This window comes from Mustelus asterias, chromosome 31 (assembly GCF_964213995.1).
Source record: "Mustelus asterias chromosome 31, sMusAst1.hap1.1, whole genome shotgun sequence".
NCBI lineage: Eukaryota > Metazoa > Chordata > Chondrichthyes > Carcharhiniformes > Triakidae > Mustelus > Mustelus asterias.
In genome coordinates this window covers 518894-540427 of record NC_135831.1, presented here as the reverse complement: position 1 = coordinate 540427, position 21534 = coordinate 518894, and the positions used below count along the sequence as shown (strand labels likewise).

Below are 21534 nucleotides of genomic sequence, written 5' to 3'. Positions count from 1 at the left end.
CGTTTTTGGAGACTCGCGATATTTTGTGTTCATCGGGAAGACGAAGGTAAAATCACAGCCTGTGGCTCCATAAGGCAACTTGTGTTCTTCACAGATATACCAGATTAGCTGCTCTAGCCTAGTGTCCTTTACTCAGCAGAAATATTATTTTCAAAAGGTCACATCTATATAAAGAACAAACAACAGGACAGCACAGGAACAGGCCCTTTGGCCCACCAAGCCTGTGCCGACACATGCGCCTTTCTAAACTAAAGACCTATTGCCTCTACACAGTCCGTATCCCTCTATTCCCTGCCCTAATGTCTGGAATTCCCTCTCTAAACCTTTTCATCTCTTTAGCCCCTCCACATTTATCATAGAATCCCTACAGTGCAGAAGAGGCCATTCGGCCCATTGAGCCTGCACCAACAACAATCCCACCCAGGCCTTTTCCCGTAACCCCACCTATTTACTCTACTAACCCCCCTGATACTAAGAGGCAATTTACCATGGCCAATCCACCTAACCCGCACATCTTTGGACCGTGGCTAAAAAGTAGGGCCTCCAGGGTGGCCATCTCTGGGCTGTTCCCAATGCCTCGTTGGTAGTCATGATGTGGAGATGCCGGCGTTGGACTGGGGTAAACACAGTAAGAAGTTTAACAACACCAGGTTAAAGTCCAACAGGTTTATTTGGTAGCAAAAGCCACACAAGCTTTCAGAGCTCCAAGCCCCTTCTTCAGGACTCACCTGAAGAAGGGGCTTAGAGCTTCGAAAGCTTGTATGGCTTTTGCTACCAAATAAACCTGTTGGACTTTAACCTGGTGTTGTTAAACTTCCCAATGCCTCGTGCCAGTGAGGCTAAGAATAAGGAGTTAGTACAATTGAATGCTTGGCTAAAGGACTGGTCCAGGAGGGAGGGCTTCATTTTCCTAGATCAATGGGAAGTTTTCAGGAGAGGATGGCACCTGTACAAGAAGGATGGGTCACTACTAAGTTGGAAGGGCACGAATATCCTGGCTGGGAGTTTTGCTAGTGCAGTTCGGGGGGGTTTAAACTAGTATGGCAGGGGGGTGGGGATCAAAATATTAGGTCTACAAGTGTAGAGGCTGGGGACGAGCTTGGGGCTGGGACAAGGCTGGCAAAGAAGAAGAGCACTCTGGGGGAGGATGACCTCACTGGGTCTGGAGGTCTGGAGTGCTTATACTTCAATGCAAGGAGCGTAGCAGGTAAGACAGACGAACTTAGGGCCTTAATGCTCACGAGGAATTTGGATGTGGTTGCGGTGACGGAGACTTGGTTGAAAGAGGGACAGGACTGGCAGCTGAATAATCCGGGGTACAAGTGTTTTAGGCGAGACAGAGGAGGGGCCAAAAGAGGTGGGGGAGTAGCAGTATTAGTTGGAGAGGATATTACAGCGGTGCAGAGGGAGGACAATTCAGAGGGGTCGTGTAACGAGTCACTCTGGGTGGAGCTTAGAAACAGGAAGGGCGCGGTCACTATGTTGGGGGTGTACTACAGGCCCCCCAACAGCCCAAGGGAAGTGGAAGAACGGATATGTCAGGAGATAATGGATAGGTGCAGGAAAAATAGGGTTGTTGTAGTGGGAGACTTCAATTTCCCTGGTATAGACTGGAAATCGCTGAGAGCAGGGAGTCTGAATGGGGAGGCATTTGTAAAATGCGTACAGGAGGGTTCTTTGGAACAACATGTAGATAGCCCGACTAGAGAGGGGGCTATACTGGACCTCGTAGTGGGGAATGAGCCCGGTCAGGTCTTCAAAGTTTCGGTAGGGGAACATGTGGCAAATAGTGACCACAATTCTATTAGCTTTAGGATAGTGATGGAAAAGGATGAGTGGTGTCCCAAGGGTAAGGTGTTGGATTGGGCGAAGGCTAACTTTAGTGGGATTAGGCAGAAATTGGCAGCTGTTGATTGGGAGAGGCTGTTTGAGGGTAAATCCACATCTGGCATGTGGGAGTCTTTTAAGGAACAGTTGTTAGGGCTACAGGACAGGCATGTGCCTGTAAAAAAGAAGGATAGGAAGGGTAGGATTCGAGAACCGTGGATAACCAGGGAAATTGAGGGACCGGTCAAAAAGAAAAGACAGGTGTATGTTAGGTCCAGGCAGCTAAAAACGGAGGGAGCTCTGGAGGAGTACAAAGAAAGTAGGAAAGAACTCAAACGGGGAATTAGAAGAGCAAAAAGGGGTCACGAAATGTTCTTGGCAGACAAGATTAAGGAGAATCCCAAGGCATTTTATTCATATGTTAGGAACAAAAGGGTTGTCAGGGAAAAAATCGGACCTCTCAGGGACAAAAGTGGGGAATTATGCTTTGAGCCCAAAGAAGTAGGGGAGATCCTAAATGAATACTTTGTGTCGTTATTCACAAAGGAGAGGGATGTGTTGACTGGGAGTGTCTCGGAGGGGAGTGTTGAACCGTTGGAGAAAATCTCCATGACAAAGGAGGAAGTGTTAGGTTTGTTAGAGAATATAAAGACTGACAAATCCCCAGGGCCTGATGGAATCTATCCAAGGCTGCTCAGGGAGACGAGAGATGAAATCGCTGGGCCTCTGACGCAAATCTTTGTCTCGTCACTGGACGCAGGTGAGGTCCCAGAGGATTGGAGGATAGCTAATGTGGTCCCGTTATTTAAGAAGGGTAGGAAGGATAACCCGGGTAATTATAGGCCGGTGAGCTTGACGTCCGTGGTGGGGAAGTTGTTGGAGAAGATTCTTAGAGATAGGATCTATGCGCATTTAGAAAGGAATAAACTCATTAACGATAGTCAGCATGGTTTTGTGAGAGGGAGGTCATGCCTCACTAACCTGGTGGAGTTTTTTGAAGAAGTGACCAAAATGGTTGGCGAGGGAAGGGCCGTGGATGTCGTCTATATGGACTTTAGTAAAGCATTTGACAAAGTCCCTCATGGTAGGCTGGTGAAAAAGGTTGGATCTCATGGGATAAAGGGGGAGGTGGCGAGATGGGTGGAGAACTGGCTTGGTCACAGAAGACAGAGGGTGGTAGTGGAAGGGTCTTTTTCCGGCTGGAGGCCTGTGACTAGTGGTGTTCCGCAGGGCTCTGTATTGGGACCTCTGCTGTTTGTGATTTATATAAACGATCTGGAAGAAGGTGTAACTGGGGTGATCAGTAAGTTTGCGGACGACACAAAATTGGCAGGACTTGCAGATAGTGAGGAGCATTGTCAGAAGCTACAGAAGGATATAGATAGGCTGGAAATTTGGGCAAAGAAATGGCAGATGGAGTTCAATCCTGATAAATGCGAAGTGATGCGTTTTGGTAGAAATAATGTAGGGAGGAGCTATACGATAAATGGCAGAACCATAAAGGGTGTAGATACGCAGAGGGACCTGGGTGTGCAAGTCCACAGATCCTTGAAAGTGACGTCACAGGTGGAGAAGGTGGTGAAGAAGGCATATGGCATGCTTGCCTTTATAGGACGGGGCATAGAGTATAAAAGTTGGGGTCTGATGTTGCAGATGTATAGAACGTTGGTTCGGCCGCATTTAGAATACTGCGTCCAGTTCTGGTCGCCACACTACCAGAAGGACGTGGAGGCTTTGGAGAGAGTACAGAGGAGGTTTACCAGGATGTTGCCTGGTATGGAGGGGCTTAGTTATGAGGAGAGATTGGGTAAACTGGGGTTGTTCTCCCTGGAAAGACGGAGGATGAGGGGAGACTTAATAGAGGTGTATAAAATTATGAAAGGCATAGATAGGGTGAACGGTGGGAAGCTTTTCCCCAGGTCGGTGGTGACGTTCACGAGGGGTCATAGGTTCAAGGTGAAGAGGGGGAGGTTTAACACAGATATCAGAAGGACATATTTTACACAGAGGGTGGTGGGGGCCTGGAATGCGCTGCCAGGCAAGGTGGTGGAGGCGGACACACTGGGAACGTTTAAGACTTATCTAGACAGCCATATGAACGGAGTGGGAATGGAGGGATACAAAAGAATGGTCTAGTTTGGACCAGGGAGCGGCGCGGGCTTGGAGGGCCGAAGGGCCTGTTCCTGTGCTGTATTGTTCTTTGTTCTTTGTGGCAGGAAACTGGAGCACCTGGAGGAAACCCAGGCAGACACAGGGAGAACGTGAAAACTCCACACACACACACAGTGACCCAAGGCTGGAATCAAACCAGGGTCCCTGATGCTGTGAGGAAGCAGTGCTAACCACTGTGCCACCGTGCCAGCCCCTTGATACATGATACTCTTTCTAACCTCTTTCTAACCAGTTTTTGGCCACCTATTCTAATATTGCCTTTGGTTTGATAATGTTGCGTTGAAGTGCTTTGGTGTGGTAAACCACTGTTAGCTTATTGCCTGTGTGTGTCTGTGACATGCCTGGGCATGCCCCTGCCTGAGCCTCCTCCCCCGGTCCAGGTATAAAGGTGACTGCTCCCAACCCCCCCCTGCCTCAGTGTATAACCAGTTCAGCAGCATGGGTGTGCTCCAAGTCTTTTGCGAATAAAAGCCTATTTGTTCTTGCATACAAACTAGTCTTTGCTTGATTGATAGTGCATCACTTGGCATGTTTCATTTCATTAAGGTGATATATAAACAAGTTTGTAAGGCTTGGTGTCAAATTTTGTTTGATAATTGCTGCTAGGAAGCATCTTGGGCATTTTACTATGCTGAGGATGCTGTACAAATGCAGGTTGTTGCTGCACTCCACTCACACTTCTTCCACTGCCAGAAAATATTGTGGTTAGGCCTGTAGTCTGTTGTGTTGGTCTCAGGGATTTTCCAGCCTTCAGCTCACATATAAGCTCTTCACTGCTTGAGGAAGGTGAAGTCATGTTGAAGTACACTGGATCTGCAAAGCAAGTGAAATAATTTGTACATTACAAGCCAGACATACACTAACAAGGAAACAATCTCAGCTATTTAAACATGGAACATACACATTAGGAGTATGGGTAGACCCTCCTATTTGTATTTTAGAGGGCGTTGTGCCTTAAAGGCTTAATGCCAGACTCGGATTGCTATTCTTATTATAAGGTAATCAAGCAGAATATCTTGGCCCCGGTGGATGCGAACAAAAGGGGTCACATGGTTGTTTATGACTGAGGAAAAAAACCCAAGCTGGAGAATAACCTATTGGTTATTTGCTTTGGGAAGAGAAAGACCAGATGCTTACAAAAAGAAGACAGTAGCCTTTTAGCAGCGCAGAGCCAGAAGTGAATAGAAGCTCCTCTAATTTACTCTGCATGCTGGAATAGATCTACAAGTGTTCCTCGAGTCCACCCAAAAGAGTCATCGATTGTTACACAGAATAACAACCTAGCCCAGACACCATTTGAAGAAATCGGCCATCTTTCCTTTGCCCTTGAACCACTGACCTTTAACCTTTGGCAGAATTCCTCTATTTTACTTGAGTGTGTGTGTGTGAGCGAGAGAGAGAAAGAGACACTTAGAGAGTAATTAGTATACTTTCATACTGTATCTTAAAATGTTTTGCCTTTCTATTCTGCAAGATTGGGTTTATGATAAACTATTAAGTTTGTCATTTATTGAAAGAAGCCTAGTTTAAGTCTCTTTTGTTCTGGGTAACAGTAGCAAAGGTAAATAATTGGCCATTTTGATAAGTGAATTGAACATTTAAACTAATGTTGTAATCTGTGGAGTAATGGCACCAGATCAACTATAAATTACTACCAAGGACTGCCAGTAAAAGGTAAAAAGACATTTGTTCTTTGCTGAACACATGAAAGATATACGATGTGGAAACAGGTTATTCAGTCCAACAGGTCGAGGCTGGTGTTTCTCTCCATTCAAGCCTCCTCCCACCTTATTGAACTTCACCCCATCAGAACAACCTTTGCACAGTACACTGCAGCTCTGAACCAGAGTGGAAAGGTCATTGAATATATCTCTGTGTTAACTTAACAGTTATTACACATGATGATGGCAGGATAAATAGGAAGGAAAATAGAACCATGAATCCTTTGACAAAGGGTCATCTGGACTCGAAACTTCAGCTCTTTTCTCTCCTTACAGATGCTGCCAGACCAGCTGAGATTTTCCAGCATTTTCTCTTTTGGTTTCAGATTCCAGCATCTGCAGTAATTTGCTTTTAACCATGACTCCTGCTCATTATCTACCACCTGCTGATGGAAGTTATGTGAAATATGGTTATTAAGTGAAAGAAAGTTACTTGCATTTCAATGTGAAGTTAGGCGTGTGATGGAACACTCTTCACTGGACTGGCTGAGTGCCATTCTAAGAGATTTAACACAATCCAAGACAAAACAATTATTTATTCGGCACCCCATTTACCACCTTCAACATTCAAACCCTTCACCACCAATGCAGCCGTGTATACCATCGACAAGATGCACTGCAGAAGCTCACCGACGCTCCTTGACAGCGCCTTCCAACTCACGATTTCTACCACCCAGAAGGACCAGGGCAGTAGATGCCCTTGGCACCACCTTTAAGTTTCCATTCTAGCCACTTACCACCCTGACTTGGAAATATATCACTGTTCCTTCACTGTTGTTGGGTGAAAATCTTGGAAATCCCTCCCAGCACTGTGGATGTATCTACACCTATGAACTGTGGTGGTTCAAGGCAGTGGCTTACCTCTACCTTAACGGCAATTAGGGATGGGCAATAAATACTGGCCTAGCCATTGATGCCCAGATTCTGTCTTTTTTCTTTAAACTTGAGGTGAATGACAAAAGACAGGCAAGAAAGATAAACTTTTTAATGTAGTATGTGCTCAGGATCCAGAATGCACTGCCTGAGAGGTTAGGGAAGGCTTGGTCAAAACTGGTTTTCAAAAGAGATTTGAACAATTATCTGAAGAAACTAAAATTGGAGACTAGAGGAAAAAGCTGGGCAGTCAGTCTCGCTCAGTTTCTCTTACAGGGAGCTTGCATTGGTGGTACACTGGCACGATGGTTAGCACTGCTGCCTCAGTGTCAGGGAGTCAGTTTTGATTCCAGCCTTGGGTCACTCTCTGTGGAGTTTCCACGTTCTCCCCATGTCTGCGTGGGTTTCTTCCCAGTGCTCTGGTTTTCTCCCACAGATAAAGATGTGTAGGTTAGGTGGATTAGCCATGGAAAATGTACGGGTTTATAGGGATAGGATGGAGAGGAGTGCCTGGGTGGGGTGCTCTTTCAGAGAGTGGATGCAAGCTCAATGGGCTGAATGGCCTCTTTCTGCACTGTAGGAATTCTATGGTTCAATGAAGGACCAAATGATATTCTAACGAGAAAGACCCATGTCATCAGAGCAATCCTGTATTGTACAGAGAGCATATTGTGGAAACAGCTACACACAGAAAGTGCTACAAGTTTCTATTCAATTTGAATAAACCAGGTATAATATCTCCAGCTTTTAAACTCAAAAACATCCTTTTCTATTTTCCACTCCAATCATTCTTATGTTTCCCTAAATGAAACGATCATTTCATAGGGAACTCTGGATAGATCTGTCTGAATTCATTCCATGTAACAGCCCAAGGATACACCAAACACACCATTAACTTGAGTTGGATGTTAATGTACATTCCAAACATGAAACATCAGCAGCTAATACAGTGTGCCATCCAGTTCCCATTATATAGAATTCCACATTTGTACTAACCTTCATTTGGAAACCGAAGAGGAGATGTCATCCCATTACATACTGGTGAATTTGGAAGTGAGGGTGTAAGTGAGCCTGACACAGGAAGGGATGCTGGCACTAGCCTGTGGTTGTAAGATGAGGGAGAGGAATCCTGAAAAATTAAAAATTGTCATTAATTGCACAGTAGATTGAAGGGTTTGGAATCTGGCTTAACAAGCAGCTTCCCAACATTGGATTCGGAAAGAAGGACAAAGGAGGCATTAATCTGACATCAACATGAGTTGGACATGGATGCTGTCAAAAGTATCCTTTGCTGAATACAAAATCCACAATGCAGATATCACTAAGTGTGTAGATGAAGGTAGTGCAGTTGATATCATATACATGGATTTTAGTAAGGCGTTTGATAAAGTCCCCCACGGTCGGCTTATGAAGAAAGTAAGGATGTGTGGGATAGAAGGAAGTTTGGCCAATTGGATAGGTAACTGGCTATCTAACAGAAGACAGAGGGTGGTGGTGGTGGATGGAAAATTTCGGACTGCTATTTGTCATTTTTATAAATGACTTGGAGGAGGGGGCTGAAGGGTGGATCAGTAAATTGCTGATGACACCAAGATTGGTGGAGTAGTGGATGAGGTGGAGGGCTGTTGTAGGCTGCAAAGAGATATAGATAGGATGCAGAGCTGGGCTGAAAAATGGCAAATGGAGTTTAACCCTGACAAATGCGAGGCGATTCATTTTGGTAGGACAAATTTAAATGTGGATTACAGGGTCAAAGGTAGGGTTCTGAAGAATGTGGAGGAACAGAGAGATCTTGGGGTTCATATCCATAGATCTCTGAAGGTTGCCACTCAAGTGGATAGAGCCGTGAAGAAGGCCTATAGTGTGTTGGAGTTCATTAACAGGGGGTTTGAGTTTAAGAGCCGTGGGGTTATGCTGCAACTGTACAGGACCTTGGTGAGACCACATTTGGAATATTGTGTGCAGTTCTGGTCACCTCACTATAAGAAGGATGTGGAGACACTGGAAAGAGTGCAGAGGAGATTTACCAGGATGCTACCTGGTTTGGAGGATAGGTCTTATGAGGAAAGGTTGAGGGAACTTGGGCTTTTCTCTTTGGAGCGGAGGAGGTTGAGAGGAGACTTGATAGAGGTTTATAAGATGATGAGGGGGATAGATAGAGTGAACGTTCAAAGACTATTTCCTCGGGTGAATGGAGCGGTAACTAGGGGGCATAACTATAGGGTTCATGGTGGGTGATATAGGAAGGATGTCCGAGGTAGGTTTTTTACTCAGAAAGTGGTTGGGGTGTGGAATGGACTGCCTGCAGGGATAGTGGAGTCAGAAACTTTAGGAACATTTAAGAAGCTATTGGATAGGCACATGGAGTACTTCGGGATGATAGGGAGGAAATAGCTTGATCTGGGTTTCAGACAAAGCTCGGCACAACATCGTGGGCCGAAGGGCCTGTTCTGTGCTGTACTGTTCTATGTTCTATGTTCTACATTCCACAGCGATTCATAAATATTAGGTACAGTACATGTTTTGTAACGGTTAGAGAATGCGCACACTACACTTGAAATCTCCGTTTTTATGGTCATTTTAAATCTGATTTCGAGCAGTAGCATTTGAATCCACAAAAATTGTTTATAGAAATGCTGAATAGAATTCAGGGAAAAGCTCTCAAATCTTTTTGTACATTTCAGTACATTTCAAATGTACTGAAGAGAGGTGGCAGTTTTTCAAGGAATGTCTGTCTAGAGTTCTACAGGACAACGTTCCGAGCAGACAGGGAGGAGTTGGTAGGTTAAAGGAACCGTGGTACACGAAAGCTGTGCGGGACCTAGTCGAGAAGAAAAGGAAAGCGTACAAAAGGTTCAGAGAGCTTGGGATAGGGATCCAGATGAGTATACGGCTTGTAGGAAGGGACTAAAGAAGGAAATTAGGAGAGCCAGAAGGGGTCACGAGAAGGCCTTGGCAGGTAGGATTCAGGAAAACCCCAAGGCATTCTATAAATATGTGAAGAGTAAAAGGATGAGACGTGAAGGAATAGGGCCTGTAAAAGGTGAAGGTGGGAAAATCTGTACGGAACAAGTAGAAATGGCAGAGGTGGTTAATGAGTATTTTGCCTCGGTTTTCACAGAGGAGAAGGACCTGGGTGGATGTACTGCGGGCTTGCGGTGGACTGAAAAGATTGAGTATGTGGACTTTAACAAAAAGGTTGTGCTGGAATCTTTGAATGGCATCAAGATAGATAAGTCGCCGGGTCCGGATGGGATGTACTCCAGGTTACTGTGGGAGGCAAGGGAAGAGATTGCAGAGCCTCTGGCGATGATCTTTGCGTCGTCGATGGAGACAGGAGAGGTGGCGGAGGATTGCAGATGTGGTTCCTATTTTCAAGAAGGGGAATAAGGATAGCCCAGGAAATTACCGACCGGTGAGTCTAACCTCAGTGGTTGGTAAGCTGATGGAGAAGATCCTGAGGGACAAGATTTATGAGCATTTGGAGAGGTTTAGTATGCTCAAGAATACTCAGCATGGCTTTGTCAAAGGCAGATCGTGCCTTACGAGCCTGGTGGAGTTCTTCGAAAATGTGACTAAACACATTGACGAAGGGAAAGTGGTAGATGTGGTTTATATGGATTTTAGCAAGGCGTTCGATAAGGTCCCCCATGCAAGGCTTCTAGAAAAAGTGAGAGGGCATGGGATCCAAGGGGCTGCTGCCCTGTGGATCCAAAACTGGCTTGCCCAAAGGAGGCAGAGAGTGGGTAAAGATGGGTCTTTTTCTAAATGGAGGTCGGTCACCAGTGGTGTGCCCCAAGGATCTGTTCTGGGACCCTTGCTGTTTGTCATTTTCATAAATGACCTGGATGAGGAAGTGGAGGGATGGGTTGGTAAGTTTGCCGACGACACGAAGGTTGGTGGGGTTGTGGATAGTCTGGAGGGATGTCAGAAGTTACAGAGGGACATAGATAGGATGCAAGACTGGGCGGAGAAGTGGCAGATGGACTTCAACCCAGATAAATGCATAGTGGTCCATTTTGGCAGGTCAAATGGGGTGAAGGAGTACAATATAAAGGGAAAGACTCTTCGTAGGGTAGAGGATCAGAAGGACCTTGGGGTCCGGGTCCATAGGACTCTAAAATCGGCCCCGCAGGTGGAGGAGGTGGTTAAGAAGGCGTATGGTGTGCTAGCCTTTATCAATCGAGGGATTGAGTTTAGGAGTCCGGGGATAATGATGCAGCTATATAAGACCCTCGTCCGACCCCACTTGGAGTACTGTGCTCAGTTCTGGTCGCCTCATTACAGGAAGGATGTGGAAAAGATTGAAAGGGTGCAGAGGAGATTTACAAGGATGTTGCCTGGATTGAGTGGCATGCCTTATGAGGATAGGCTGAGGGAGCTCGGTCTTTTCTCCTTGGAGAGACGAAGGATGAGAGGAGACCTAATAGAGGTATATAAGATGTTGAGAGGCATAGATCGGCTGGACTCTCAGAGGCTTTTTCCCAGGGTGGAAATGGCTGCTACGAGAGGACACAGGTTTAGGGTGCTGGGGGGGTAGGTACAGGGGAAATGTTAGGGGGAATTTTTTCACACAGAGGGTGGTGGGCGAGTGGAATCAGCTGCCGTCAGTGGTGCTGGAGGCAAACTCGATAGGGTCTTTTAAGAGACTCCTGGATGAGTACATGGGACTTAATAGGATGGAGGGTTATAGGTAGGCCTCGAAGGTAAGCATATGTTCGGCACAACTTGTGGGGCCGAAGGGCCTGTTTTGTGCTGTAGTTTTTCTATGTTTCTATGTTTCTTCAAGTCTGTGTGGAGGGGCCTGCACGCCGCTCCCATAATTTCGGAACCTAAACCATTTCTACATCCAGGTTTCTTGAAGTAAAGTCATCCCTCTCTATTGTACTAATATCATCTTTGTTAATAGAGCCACCCCTCCACCTTTTCCTCAACTCCTGCCCTCCCTAAATGTCACACATACTTCAATATTCTTGTCCCAAACTATGCTATCCTGTAGCCAGGTCTCTGTAATGGTTATTAAATAGTACTTAATTATTTCTATTTTCACTATCAGTTCATCTGTACTGCTTCAAATGTTATGTGCATTCAGATACAGTGCCTTAGGTTTTGTCCTTTTATTACTTTTGTAACCTCTAGCCTTTCTGATTTACTCTGAAATGTATGCTCTCTGTCCTTTCTATCACAGTCTGTTTATCATTTCCATTTTAAGAGATTATTAAGAGATCCGTAGATAGGTTCATGGACGAAAAGAAATTGGTTTAGGTTGGAGGGTCACAGTTTTTTTTTTTAACTGGTCGGTGCAACATCGTGGGCCGAAGGGCCTGTTCTGCGCTGTAATGTTCTATGTTCTATGTTCTATTTTAATACCTTCCTCACTTGCTTTGCCTCTATCTTTTGATGTTTATCTTCCCACATTTGATCCATTCCCCAACTACTCAGTTTAAAACTCTCTCGAATTCCCCAGTTATGCAGTTCAAAGGAACACTGCTCCCAGTACTGTTTAGGTGTAGACCCAATGATACAGAGCCCACTTTACCAACCAGCTTTCTCTCACATTCTAATTCTTCAGTCCTTATTAATCTTTTAGTCATTCTTTGATTTTTTTATATTCTGCCTGTCATCTGACTACCATCTATCTGATCCACTTACTGTAGATGGGAGCCATTGAGAAGGTACTTGGAGAGTTGATCTTCACAGTATGTTATCAACCAAGTTTCTTTGTGTGGAATGATCAGCTCATGGGAGTCTGTTACTTTGTGGGAGTTCTGGATGAGTACCCTTTACAAACTCGTAGCAGTACATTGGTTATGTACTTGGGATGGCAAAGCCAGAATTTACTGCACATCTTTAGCTGCTTTTGGCCGGTGGCAGTAAATCTTCATCTTCAACTGCTGCAGAACGTGTGATTTACACAATTCAGTAGTTAAATAGCTGAAAAACAACAAGGCCTCTGGCAGATGGAATCTCCACTGAAGTATTAAAATGTGGCGGAGAGATACTCTTGACAAGACTCCATAATCTCATCACCCTTGTTAGAAAGGAAGAGAGCACGTCAGGAGGTCTCAAAGATGCCTTACTCAGGACCATCTTCAAGAAGGAAGACAAGTCCGACTGCGGAAATACAGAGGGATTTCCATACACGCTGCGGTGGGAAAGGTCATTGTGAGAATCTTCCTCAACCGCCTCCTCTCAGTGGCTAAAGAGCTCCTCCACGAGTCTCAGTGCAGCTTCTGCCCATCAAGAGGCACAATGGACATGATCTTCAGCCTGTGACAAATGCAGGAAAAATGCAGAGAGTAGCATCAATCTCTGTACATGGCCTTCTTCGATCTCACAACGGCCTTTGATTCTATCAACCGTGAAGAATCGTGGAACATCCACCTCAAATTCAGCTGCCCCCAATCTCCGCCTGCTCCATGATGACATGCAAGCTGTGATCCTCACCAGTGGAACCACCACAGATCCAATAAGAGTGCAAACTGGGGTCAGACAGGGCTGCGGCATCGCACCAACGCTCTTCTCCATCTTCCTCGCAGCAACGCTCCACCCCAGCACCCTGAAGCTCCCCGCTGGAGTGCAGCTAACCTACCAGACAAGCGGGAAATTGTTTAATCTCCGACGCCTCGAGGCCAGGACCAAGACCACCCCAATGTCTGTCACCAAACTGCAGTGTGCAAACGAAGCCTGTGAGCACACACTCAGAGGCCGATCTACAAACCATTGCATTCACCAAGGCACATGAGAGAATGGGCCTTAGGCTAAACATCAAGAAAACAAAAATGTTCTCCACCAGCCTGCTCCTGCAACATAAAACTGCTCATCCGACCATCAGGATCCACGGTGAGCCACTGGACAATATGGATTATTTCCCATACCTCAGGAGCCTCCTCTTGATGCGTGCAAACATCGACAATGAAATCCAACATCGACTCCAATGTGCCAGTACAGTCTTCAGACGCTTGAGGAAGTGCTTGAAGCCCAAGATCTCAAATTCAGCACCAAGCTCATGGTGTACAGACAGCTCTGGTCCCCAGCCTCCAGTATGCATCAGAAACATGGACAATGTACAGCAGACATCTCAAATCCCTGGAGAGATATCACCAATGTTGCCTCCACAAACTCCTACAAATCTGCTGGCAGGATAGGCGTACCAATGTCAGTGTCCTTTCCCAGGCCGATATCCCCAGTATCGAGGCACAGGTCACACTCGACCAGCTGCGATGGGCGGGCTGCATTGTCCACATGCCCGACACAGGACACCCAAAACAAGTGCCCCACTCCGACCTCCGCAATGGCAAGCGATCACTAGGAGGGCAGTGGAAATGCTACAAGGACACTCTGAAATCCTCCCTAAATATCGACACGTGGGAATCACTTATCTTAGAAAGCACAAACTGGAGAAGAAGCATCTGTGAAGGTACCAATCACCTTGAGCGTCACCAGGTGGGGCACGTGGAGGCCAAGTGTAAACAGCAGAAAGAGCGCAGAATCCAGAGCATTCCACCCACCCACCTCACCAAACACCACCTGTCAAACCTGTGGCAGAGTCTGCGGCTCCAGGGTTGGACTATTCAACCACCTCCCTAGAGTGGAAGCAAGTCATCCTCGACCCTCAGGGTCTGTCAAAGAAGAAGAAGTCCTTTCGAGAGGGAAATGAAGAGTCAAGCTTTTCGGTGGTGCTGGAATCACATATACCAAAGAACAAAGAACAAAGAACAATACAGCACAGGAACAGGCCCTTCGGCCCTCCAAGCCTGCGCCGCTCATGTGCCCAACTAGACCATTCTTTTGTATCCCTCTATTCCCAGTCTGTTCATGTGGTTATCTAGATAAGACTTAAATGATCCCAGCGTGTCCGCCTCAATCACCTTGCTTGGCATTGCAATCCAGGCCCCCACCACCCTCTGTGTAAAATACGTCCCCCTGACATCTGTGTTGAACCTTGCCCTCCTCACCTTGAACCCGTGACCCCTTGTGTTCGTCACCTCCGACCTGGGAAAAAGCTTCCCACTGTTCACCCTATCTAAGCCCTTCATAATTTTATACACCTCTATTAGGTCGCCTCTCATCCTCCGTCTTTCCAGGGAGAACAACCCCAGTTTACCCAATCTCTCCTCATAGCTAAGACCCTCCATACCAGACAACATCCTGGTAAACCTTCTCTGCACTCTCTCCAAAGCCTCCACGACCTTCTGGTAGTGTGGTGACCAGAACTGGACGCAGCATTCCAAATGTGGCCTAACCATCGTTCTATACAGCTGCAACATCATATGCCAACTTTTATATTCTATGCCCCGTCCAATAAAGGCAAGCATGCCATACGCCTTCTTCATCACCCTCTCCACCTGTGCTGCCATCTTTAAGGATCTGTGGACTTGTACACCCAGGTCCCTCTGTGTGTCTATACTCCTGATGGTTCTGCCATTTATTGTATAGCTCCCCCTTACATTAGATCTACCGAAATGCATCACTTCGCATTTATCTGGATTAAATTCCATCTGCCATTTCTCCACCCAATGTTCCAGCCTATCTATATCCTGCTGTATTCTCTGACAATGTTCATCACTATCCGCAACTCCAGCAATCTTCGTGTCGTCCGCAAACCTACTGATCACACCAGCTACATCTTCCTCCAAATCATTTATATATCACAAACAGCAGAGGTCCCAGTACAGAGCCCTGCAGAACACCACTAGTCACAGACCTCCAACCAGAAAAAGACTCCTCCACTGCTACCCTCTGTCTTCTGTAGCCAGTTCTCCACCCATCTAGCTCGCTCACCTTTTATCCCGTGAGATTTAACCTTTTGTACCAGCCTGCCATGAGGGACCTTGTCAAACGTTTTACTAAAATCCATATGGACGACATCCACGGTCTTTCCCTCAGTTTTGTCACCTCCTCAAAAAACTCAACCAAAGTTGTGAGGCATGACCTCCCTCGTACGAAACCATGCTGTCTGTCGCTAATGAGATTATTCAGTTCTAAATGCGCATATATCCTCTCTAAAAATCTTCTCCAACAACTTCCCTACCATGGACGTCAAGCTCACCGACCTATAATTACCCGGGTTATCCTTGCTACCCTTCTTAAACAACAGGACCACATTTGCTATCCTCCAATCCTCTGGGACCTCACCTGTGTCCAGTGAAGAGACAAAGATTTCTGTTAGAGGCCCAGCAATTGCATCTCTCGCCTCCCTGAGGAGTCTAGGATAGATGGGGGGAGGTTTAACACGGATAGATGCCATCTGGCCCATCCAGCCCTGGGGTTTTGTCTGTCTTAATGTTTCCTAAAAAACCTAACACTTCCTCCCTTGTAATTGAGATTTTTTCTAACGGGTCAACACATCTCTCTGAGACACTCCCAGTCAACATGTCCCTCTCCTTTATGAATACTGATGCAAACTATTCGTTTAGGATCTCACCTACTTCCTTTGGTTCTAAGCATAATTCCCCTCCTTTGTCCCTGAGAGGTCCGATTCTTTCCCTAACAACCCTCTTGTTCCTAACGTATGTATAAAATGCCTTAGGATTCTCCTTAATCCTATCTGCCAAGGACATTTCGTGACCCCTTTTTGCCCTTCTAAGTCCCTGTTTGAGTTCTTTTCTCCTTTCTCTGTATTCCTCCAGTGCTCCATCTGTTTTTAGCTGCCTGGACCTCATGTATGCCTCTTTTTTCTTTTTGATTAGACCCACAATTTCACTGGTTATCCACGGCTCTCAAACCCTACCTTTCCTATCCTTCCTCTTTACAGGCACATGCCTGTCCTGCACTCCTATCAACTGCTCCTTAAAAGGCTCCCACATGCCAGATGTGGATTTACCCTCGAACAGCCTCTCCCAATCAACAGCCACCAAATCCTGCCTAATCCGGCTGTAGTTAGCCTTCCCCGAATTCAGCACCTTACCCATAGGACAACACTCATCTTTTTCCATTACTATCCTAAAGTTTACAGAATTGTGGTCACTATTTGCCACATGTTCCCCTACTGCGACTTTGATGGCCTGACCGGGCTCATTCCCCAGTACTAGGTCCAGTACAGCCCCCTCTCTAGTTGGACTGTCAACATATTGTTTCAAAGAACCTTCCCGTCCGCATTTTATAAATTCTTCCCCGTCCAGGCCCCCAGCCCTAAGCGATTTCCAATCTATGTGAGGGAAATTAAAGTCTCCCACTACAACAACCCTATTTTTTCTGCACCTGTCCAGAATCTCCTTACATAGCCATTCCTCAACTTCCCGTGGGCTGTTGGGAGGCCTGTAGTATACCCCCAGCATAGTGACTGCGCCCTTCCTGTTTCTGAGCTCCACCCACAGTGACTCGTTACCTGACCCTTCCATATTGTCCACCCTCTGTACCGCTGTAATATGCTCCTAACGAGCATTGCTACTCCCCCACCTCTCCTCGCCCTTACTCTGTCTTGCCTAAGACACTTATACCCCAGAATATTCAGCTGCCAGTCCTGTCCTTTTAACCAAGTCTCCGTCACTGCAACCACATCCAAGTTCCGCGCAAGCATTAAGGCTCTCAGCTCGTCTGTCTTACCTTGACCAGTCTGAGTAAGGACAGCAGTTTATTTTTCATACAAATGCAACAGTGAACCAATTAGATATTAACAATAAATCGACATTTACTGACACCAGTAGCTTTAAATAAACTTACTCTTTCATTATCCATGCTTCTGCTGCGGAAACTGTTTCTTGCACTGAGGGATATATAAAAAATCTATCAAAACCTGTCTGAATAATGAACGGTCCCCCAGTGTACGTTGCACTATCCCCAAAGCAGGAATAGTAACTTTCTCTAAAAAAGCAAATATATCAGAAAACATAGTCAGGGTGTTTACAACAGATAATCAGGGATTATTTCATCAGCATTCACACATCTGAAATTATAAGAAGCAACAGTATGGAGTGAGAAAGGGCTTCAAGACCACATCCCATGTACACCCTATCCTGGCTCTACCAACACTCATTTAATCTCTTTCAACAGACAATGTACAACTCACCACTGACTTTAACTCACCACTTAACATCATTCCAGACCTCATAAGGTACTTATCACTTCTAGTCAGACACAGCCATGTATATCAATTGCCAAGTTGTCACATTGTCTTTAACTGTCCACCACTATATGTTTTATTATCAAAATATATTAAGACAATAAAAATGTAACCGATAATCCAGAAATAATAAAGAACAGATTTTTGCAACAAATGTCAAATTTAATTTTTATTTTTCCATATAAAGGGAAACTAAGGATTGACAAGAGTTTAATTTCAGATTGCCAGTTGCAAGAAATACCATATGATGGAAATTTGTGAGGCATTCATATTTCAGCAATGACGCAGATATCACAAAAATACTGGAAAGATATTCTGAAAGGACAAATTTAGATTAAAATGTGGGGTTTAGGGTGGACCGACATTATACTGATCTCTGCAGAAGATCACATCATTGAGCAGTCCAAATATATCTCCTCTATGATAAGTCCTGCCCTATAAATTTCCTGAGGGAAAGTTACTTATCACAAAGCAATATCCCCCCATCACATCTCCAACCCCAGGGTTATAGAAACCATGGTCTATGTTATCCCAATAACTTTATACCCCAATGCAAAGCCATAATTCTATATTCCTGACTGAAAGAAACATTTCCCACAGTGAGAAGCATGAATAAACTACAGGCAGCAGTAAATGTAGCCACCGATCTATCATAAAGACCAAACTGGTTTATTATTGATCTTTTATCAGAAATGAGCTGCTGCCCTCATTTACACCGGGATATACGATTCCAGTGCCACAAAATGTGGTCCACTCTTGATTACCCTCTGGAAAGGGCATAGTTAACTATTCAATTACATAAACCACATGTTCTGCAGCAGTTGAAGATGATGACTCACCATCATCGGGTAACGTCGGGGGGAGCTATATGATAAATGGCAGAACCATAAAGGGTGTAGAGACGCAGAGGGACCTGGGTGTGCAAGTCCACAGATCCTTGAAGGTGACGTCACAGGTGGAGAAGGTAGTGAATAAGGCATATGGGATACTTGCCTTTATAGGACGGGGCATAGAGTATAAACGTTGGGGTCTGATGTTGCAGTTGTAAAGAATGTTGGTTCGGCCGCATTTGGAATACTGCACCCAGTTCTGGTCGTCACACTACCAGAAGGACGTGGAGGCTTTGGAGAGAGTGCAGAGGAGGTTTACCAGGATGTTGTCTGGTATGGAAGGGCTCAGTTATGAGGAGAGATTGGGTAAACTGGGGTTGTTCTCACTGGAAAAACGGAGGATGAGGGGTGACCTAATCGAGGTGTATAAAATTATGAAAGGCATAGATAGGGTGAACGGTGGGAAGCTTTTTCCCAGGTCGGTGGTGACGTTCACGAGGGGTCATAGGTTCAAGGTGAGGGGGGGGGGGAGGTTTAACACGGATATCAGAAGGACTTATTTTACACAGAGGGTGGTGGGGACCTGAAATGTGCAGCCGGGCAAGGTGGTGGAGGCGGACACACTGGGAACGTTTAAGACTTATCTAGATAGCCACATGAATGGAGTGGGAATGGAGGGATACAAAAGAATGGTCTAGTTTGGACCAGGGAGCGGCGCGGGCTTGGAGGGCCGAAGGGCCTGCTCCTGTGCTGTATTGTTCTTTGTTGACATTATTTTTTCTAAACAGAGGTTCATTTTGAGTGAAATTTGCATAATGGGTTACCACACAGCTTTAGTCAATGATGTAGCAGTTTGAAAATGACTTTGAAACCAAGGGTCTAAGCATTGTCAATTCTAGTTGGAGATAAGGGCGGCACAGTGGCACACAGCTCCAGGGATCTGGGTTCCCGGCTTGGGTCACTGTCTGTGTGGAGTTTGCACATTAAAAAAAGTTTATTTATTAGTCACAAGTAAGGCTTACATTAGAACATAGAACATAGAAAATTCCAGCGCAGTACAGGCCCTTCGGCCCTTGATGTTGCGCCGACCAGTGAAACCAATCTAAAGCCCCTCTAATCTACACTATTCCAATGTCATCCATATGTTTATCCAATGACCATTTAAATGCCCTTAATGTTGGCGAGTCCACCACTGTTGCAAGCAGGGCATTCCACACCCTTACCACTCTCAGAGTGAAGGACCTACCTCTGACATCTGTCCTATATCTATCACCCCTCAATTTAAAGCTATGTCCCCTCGTGCTAGCCATCACCATCCGAGGAAAAAGGCTCTCACTATCCACCCTATCTAATCCTCTGATTATCTTGTATGCCTCTATTAAGTCACCTCTTAACCTTCTTCTCTCTAACGATAACAACCTCAAGTCCCTCAGCCTTTCCTCATAAGACCTTCCCACCATACCAGGCAACATCCTAGTAAATCTCCTCTGCACCCTTTCCAACACTTCCACATCCTTCCTATAATGCGGTGACCTGAACTGTACGCAATACTCCAAGTGCGGCCGCACCAGAGTTTTGTACAGCTGCAACATGACCTCCTGGCTCCGAAACCCAATCCCTCTACCAATAAAAACTAACACTCCGTACGCCTTCTTAACAACCCTATCAACCTGGGTGCCAACTTTCAGGGATCTATGCACACGGACACCGAGATCTCTCTGTTCATCCACACCACCAAGTATCTCACCATTAGCCCAGTACTCTGTATTCCTGTTACTCCTTCCAAAGTGAATCACCTCACACTTTTCCGCATTGAACTCCATTTGCCACCTCTCAGCCCAGCTCTGCAGCTTATCTATGTCCTTCTGTAACCTGCAATAACCTTCCGCACTGTCCACAACTCCACCGACTTTAGTGTCATCCGCAAATTTACTAACCCATCCTTCTACGCCCTCATCCAGGTCATTTATAAAAATGACAAACAGCAGTGGCCCCAAAACAGATCCTTGCGGTACACCACTAGTAACTGAACTCCAGGATGAACATTTCCCATCAACCACCACACTCTGTCTTCTTACAGCTATGATGTGGAGATGCCGGCATTGGACTGGGGTGAACACAGTAAGAGTTTTAACAACACCAGGTTAAAGTCCAACAGGTTTATTTGGTAGCAAATACCATAAGCTTTCGGAGCGCTGCTCCATCGTCAGATGGAGTGGAAATGTGCTCTCAAACAGTGCACAGAGTCACAAAATCAAGTTACAGAATACTGATTAGAATGTGAATCCCTACAACCAGCCAGGTCTTAAAGATACAGACAATGTGGGTGGAGGGAGCATTAAGCACAGGTTAAAGAGATGTGTATTGTCTCCAGACAGGACAGCCTGCAAGTCCAGGAGGCAAGCTGCGGGGGTTACTGATAATGTGACATAAATCCAACATCCCGGTTTAGGCCACCCTCATGTGTGCGGAACTTGGCTATCAGTTTCTGCTCAGCGACTCTGCGCTGTCGTGTGTCGTGAAGGCCGCCTTGGAGAACGCTTACCTGAAGATCCGAGGCTGAATTTCCGTGACTGCTGAAGTGCTCCCCCACAGGAAGAGAACAGTCTTGCCTGGTGATTGTCGAGCTAGCTAGCCAATTTCTGATCCAAACCGCTAAATCACCCTCAATTCCATGCCTCTGTATCTTCTGCAGTAGCTTACCGTGGGGAACCTTATCAAAGGATGTGGAAAAGATTGAAAGGGTGCAGAGGAGATTTACAAGGATGTTGCCTGGATTGAGTGGCATGCCGTATGAGAATAGGCTGAGGGAGCTCGGTCTTTTCTCCTTGGAGAGACGTAGGATGAGAGGAGACCTAATAGAGATATATAAGATGTTGAGAGGCATAGATCGGGTGGACTCTCAGAGGCTTTTTCCCAGGGTGGAAATGGCTGCTACGAGAGGACACAGGTTTAAGGTGCTGGGGGGTAGGTACAGGGGAGATGTTAGGGGCAAGTTTTTCACACAGAGGGTGGTGGGCGAGTGGAATCGGCTGCCGTCAGTGGT

At 45.9% G+C, this 21534-nt stretch overlaps 1 protein-coding gene across 1 annotated transcript in view; it reads right to left on the bottom strand.

The window, feature by feature from the left end:
* Positions 1–21534, bottom strand: part of LOC144481749 (uncharacterized) — a 38083-nt gene that overhangs the window by 4920 nt on the left and 11629 nt on the right. The window contains exons 2-4 of the mRNA XM_078200898.1: positions 17259–17301; positions 7590–7722; positions 4676–4812 (exon numbers count right to left, since the gene is read on the bottom strand). Of these exons, the coding sequence (XP_078057024.1) occupies positions 4676–4812; positions 7590–7722; positions 17259–17273 (285 nt within the window). The 5' untranslated portion in view covers positions 17274–17301. The remainder of the gene's footprint in view (positions 1–4675; positions 4813–7589; positions 7723–17258; positions 17302–21534) is intronic.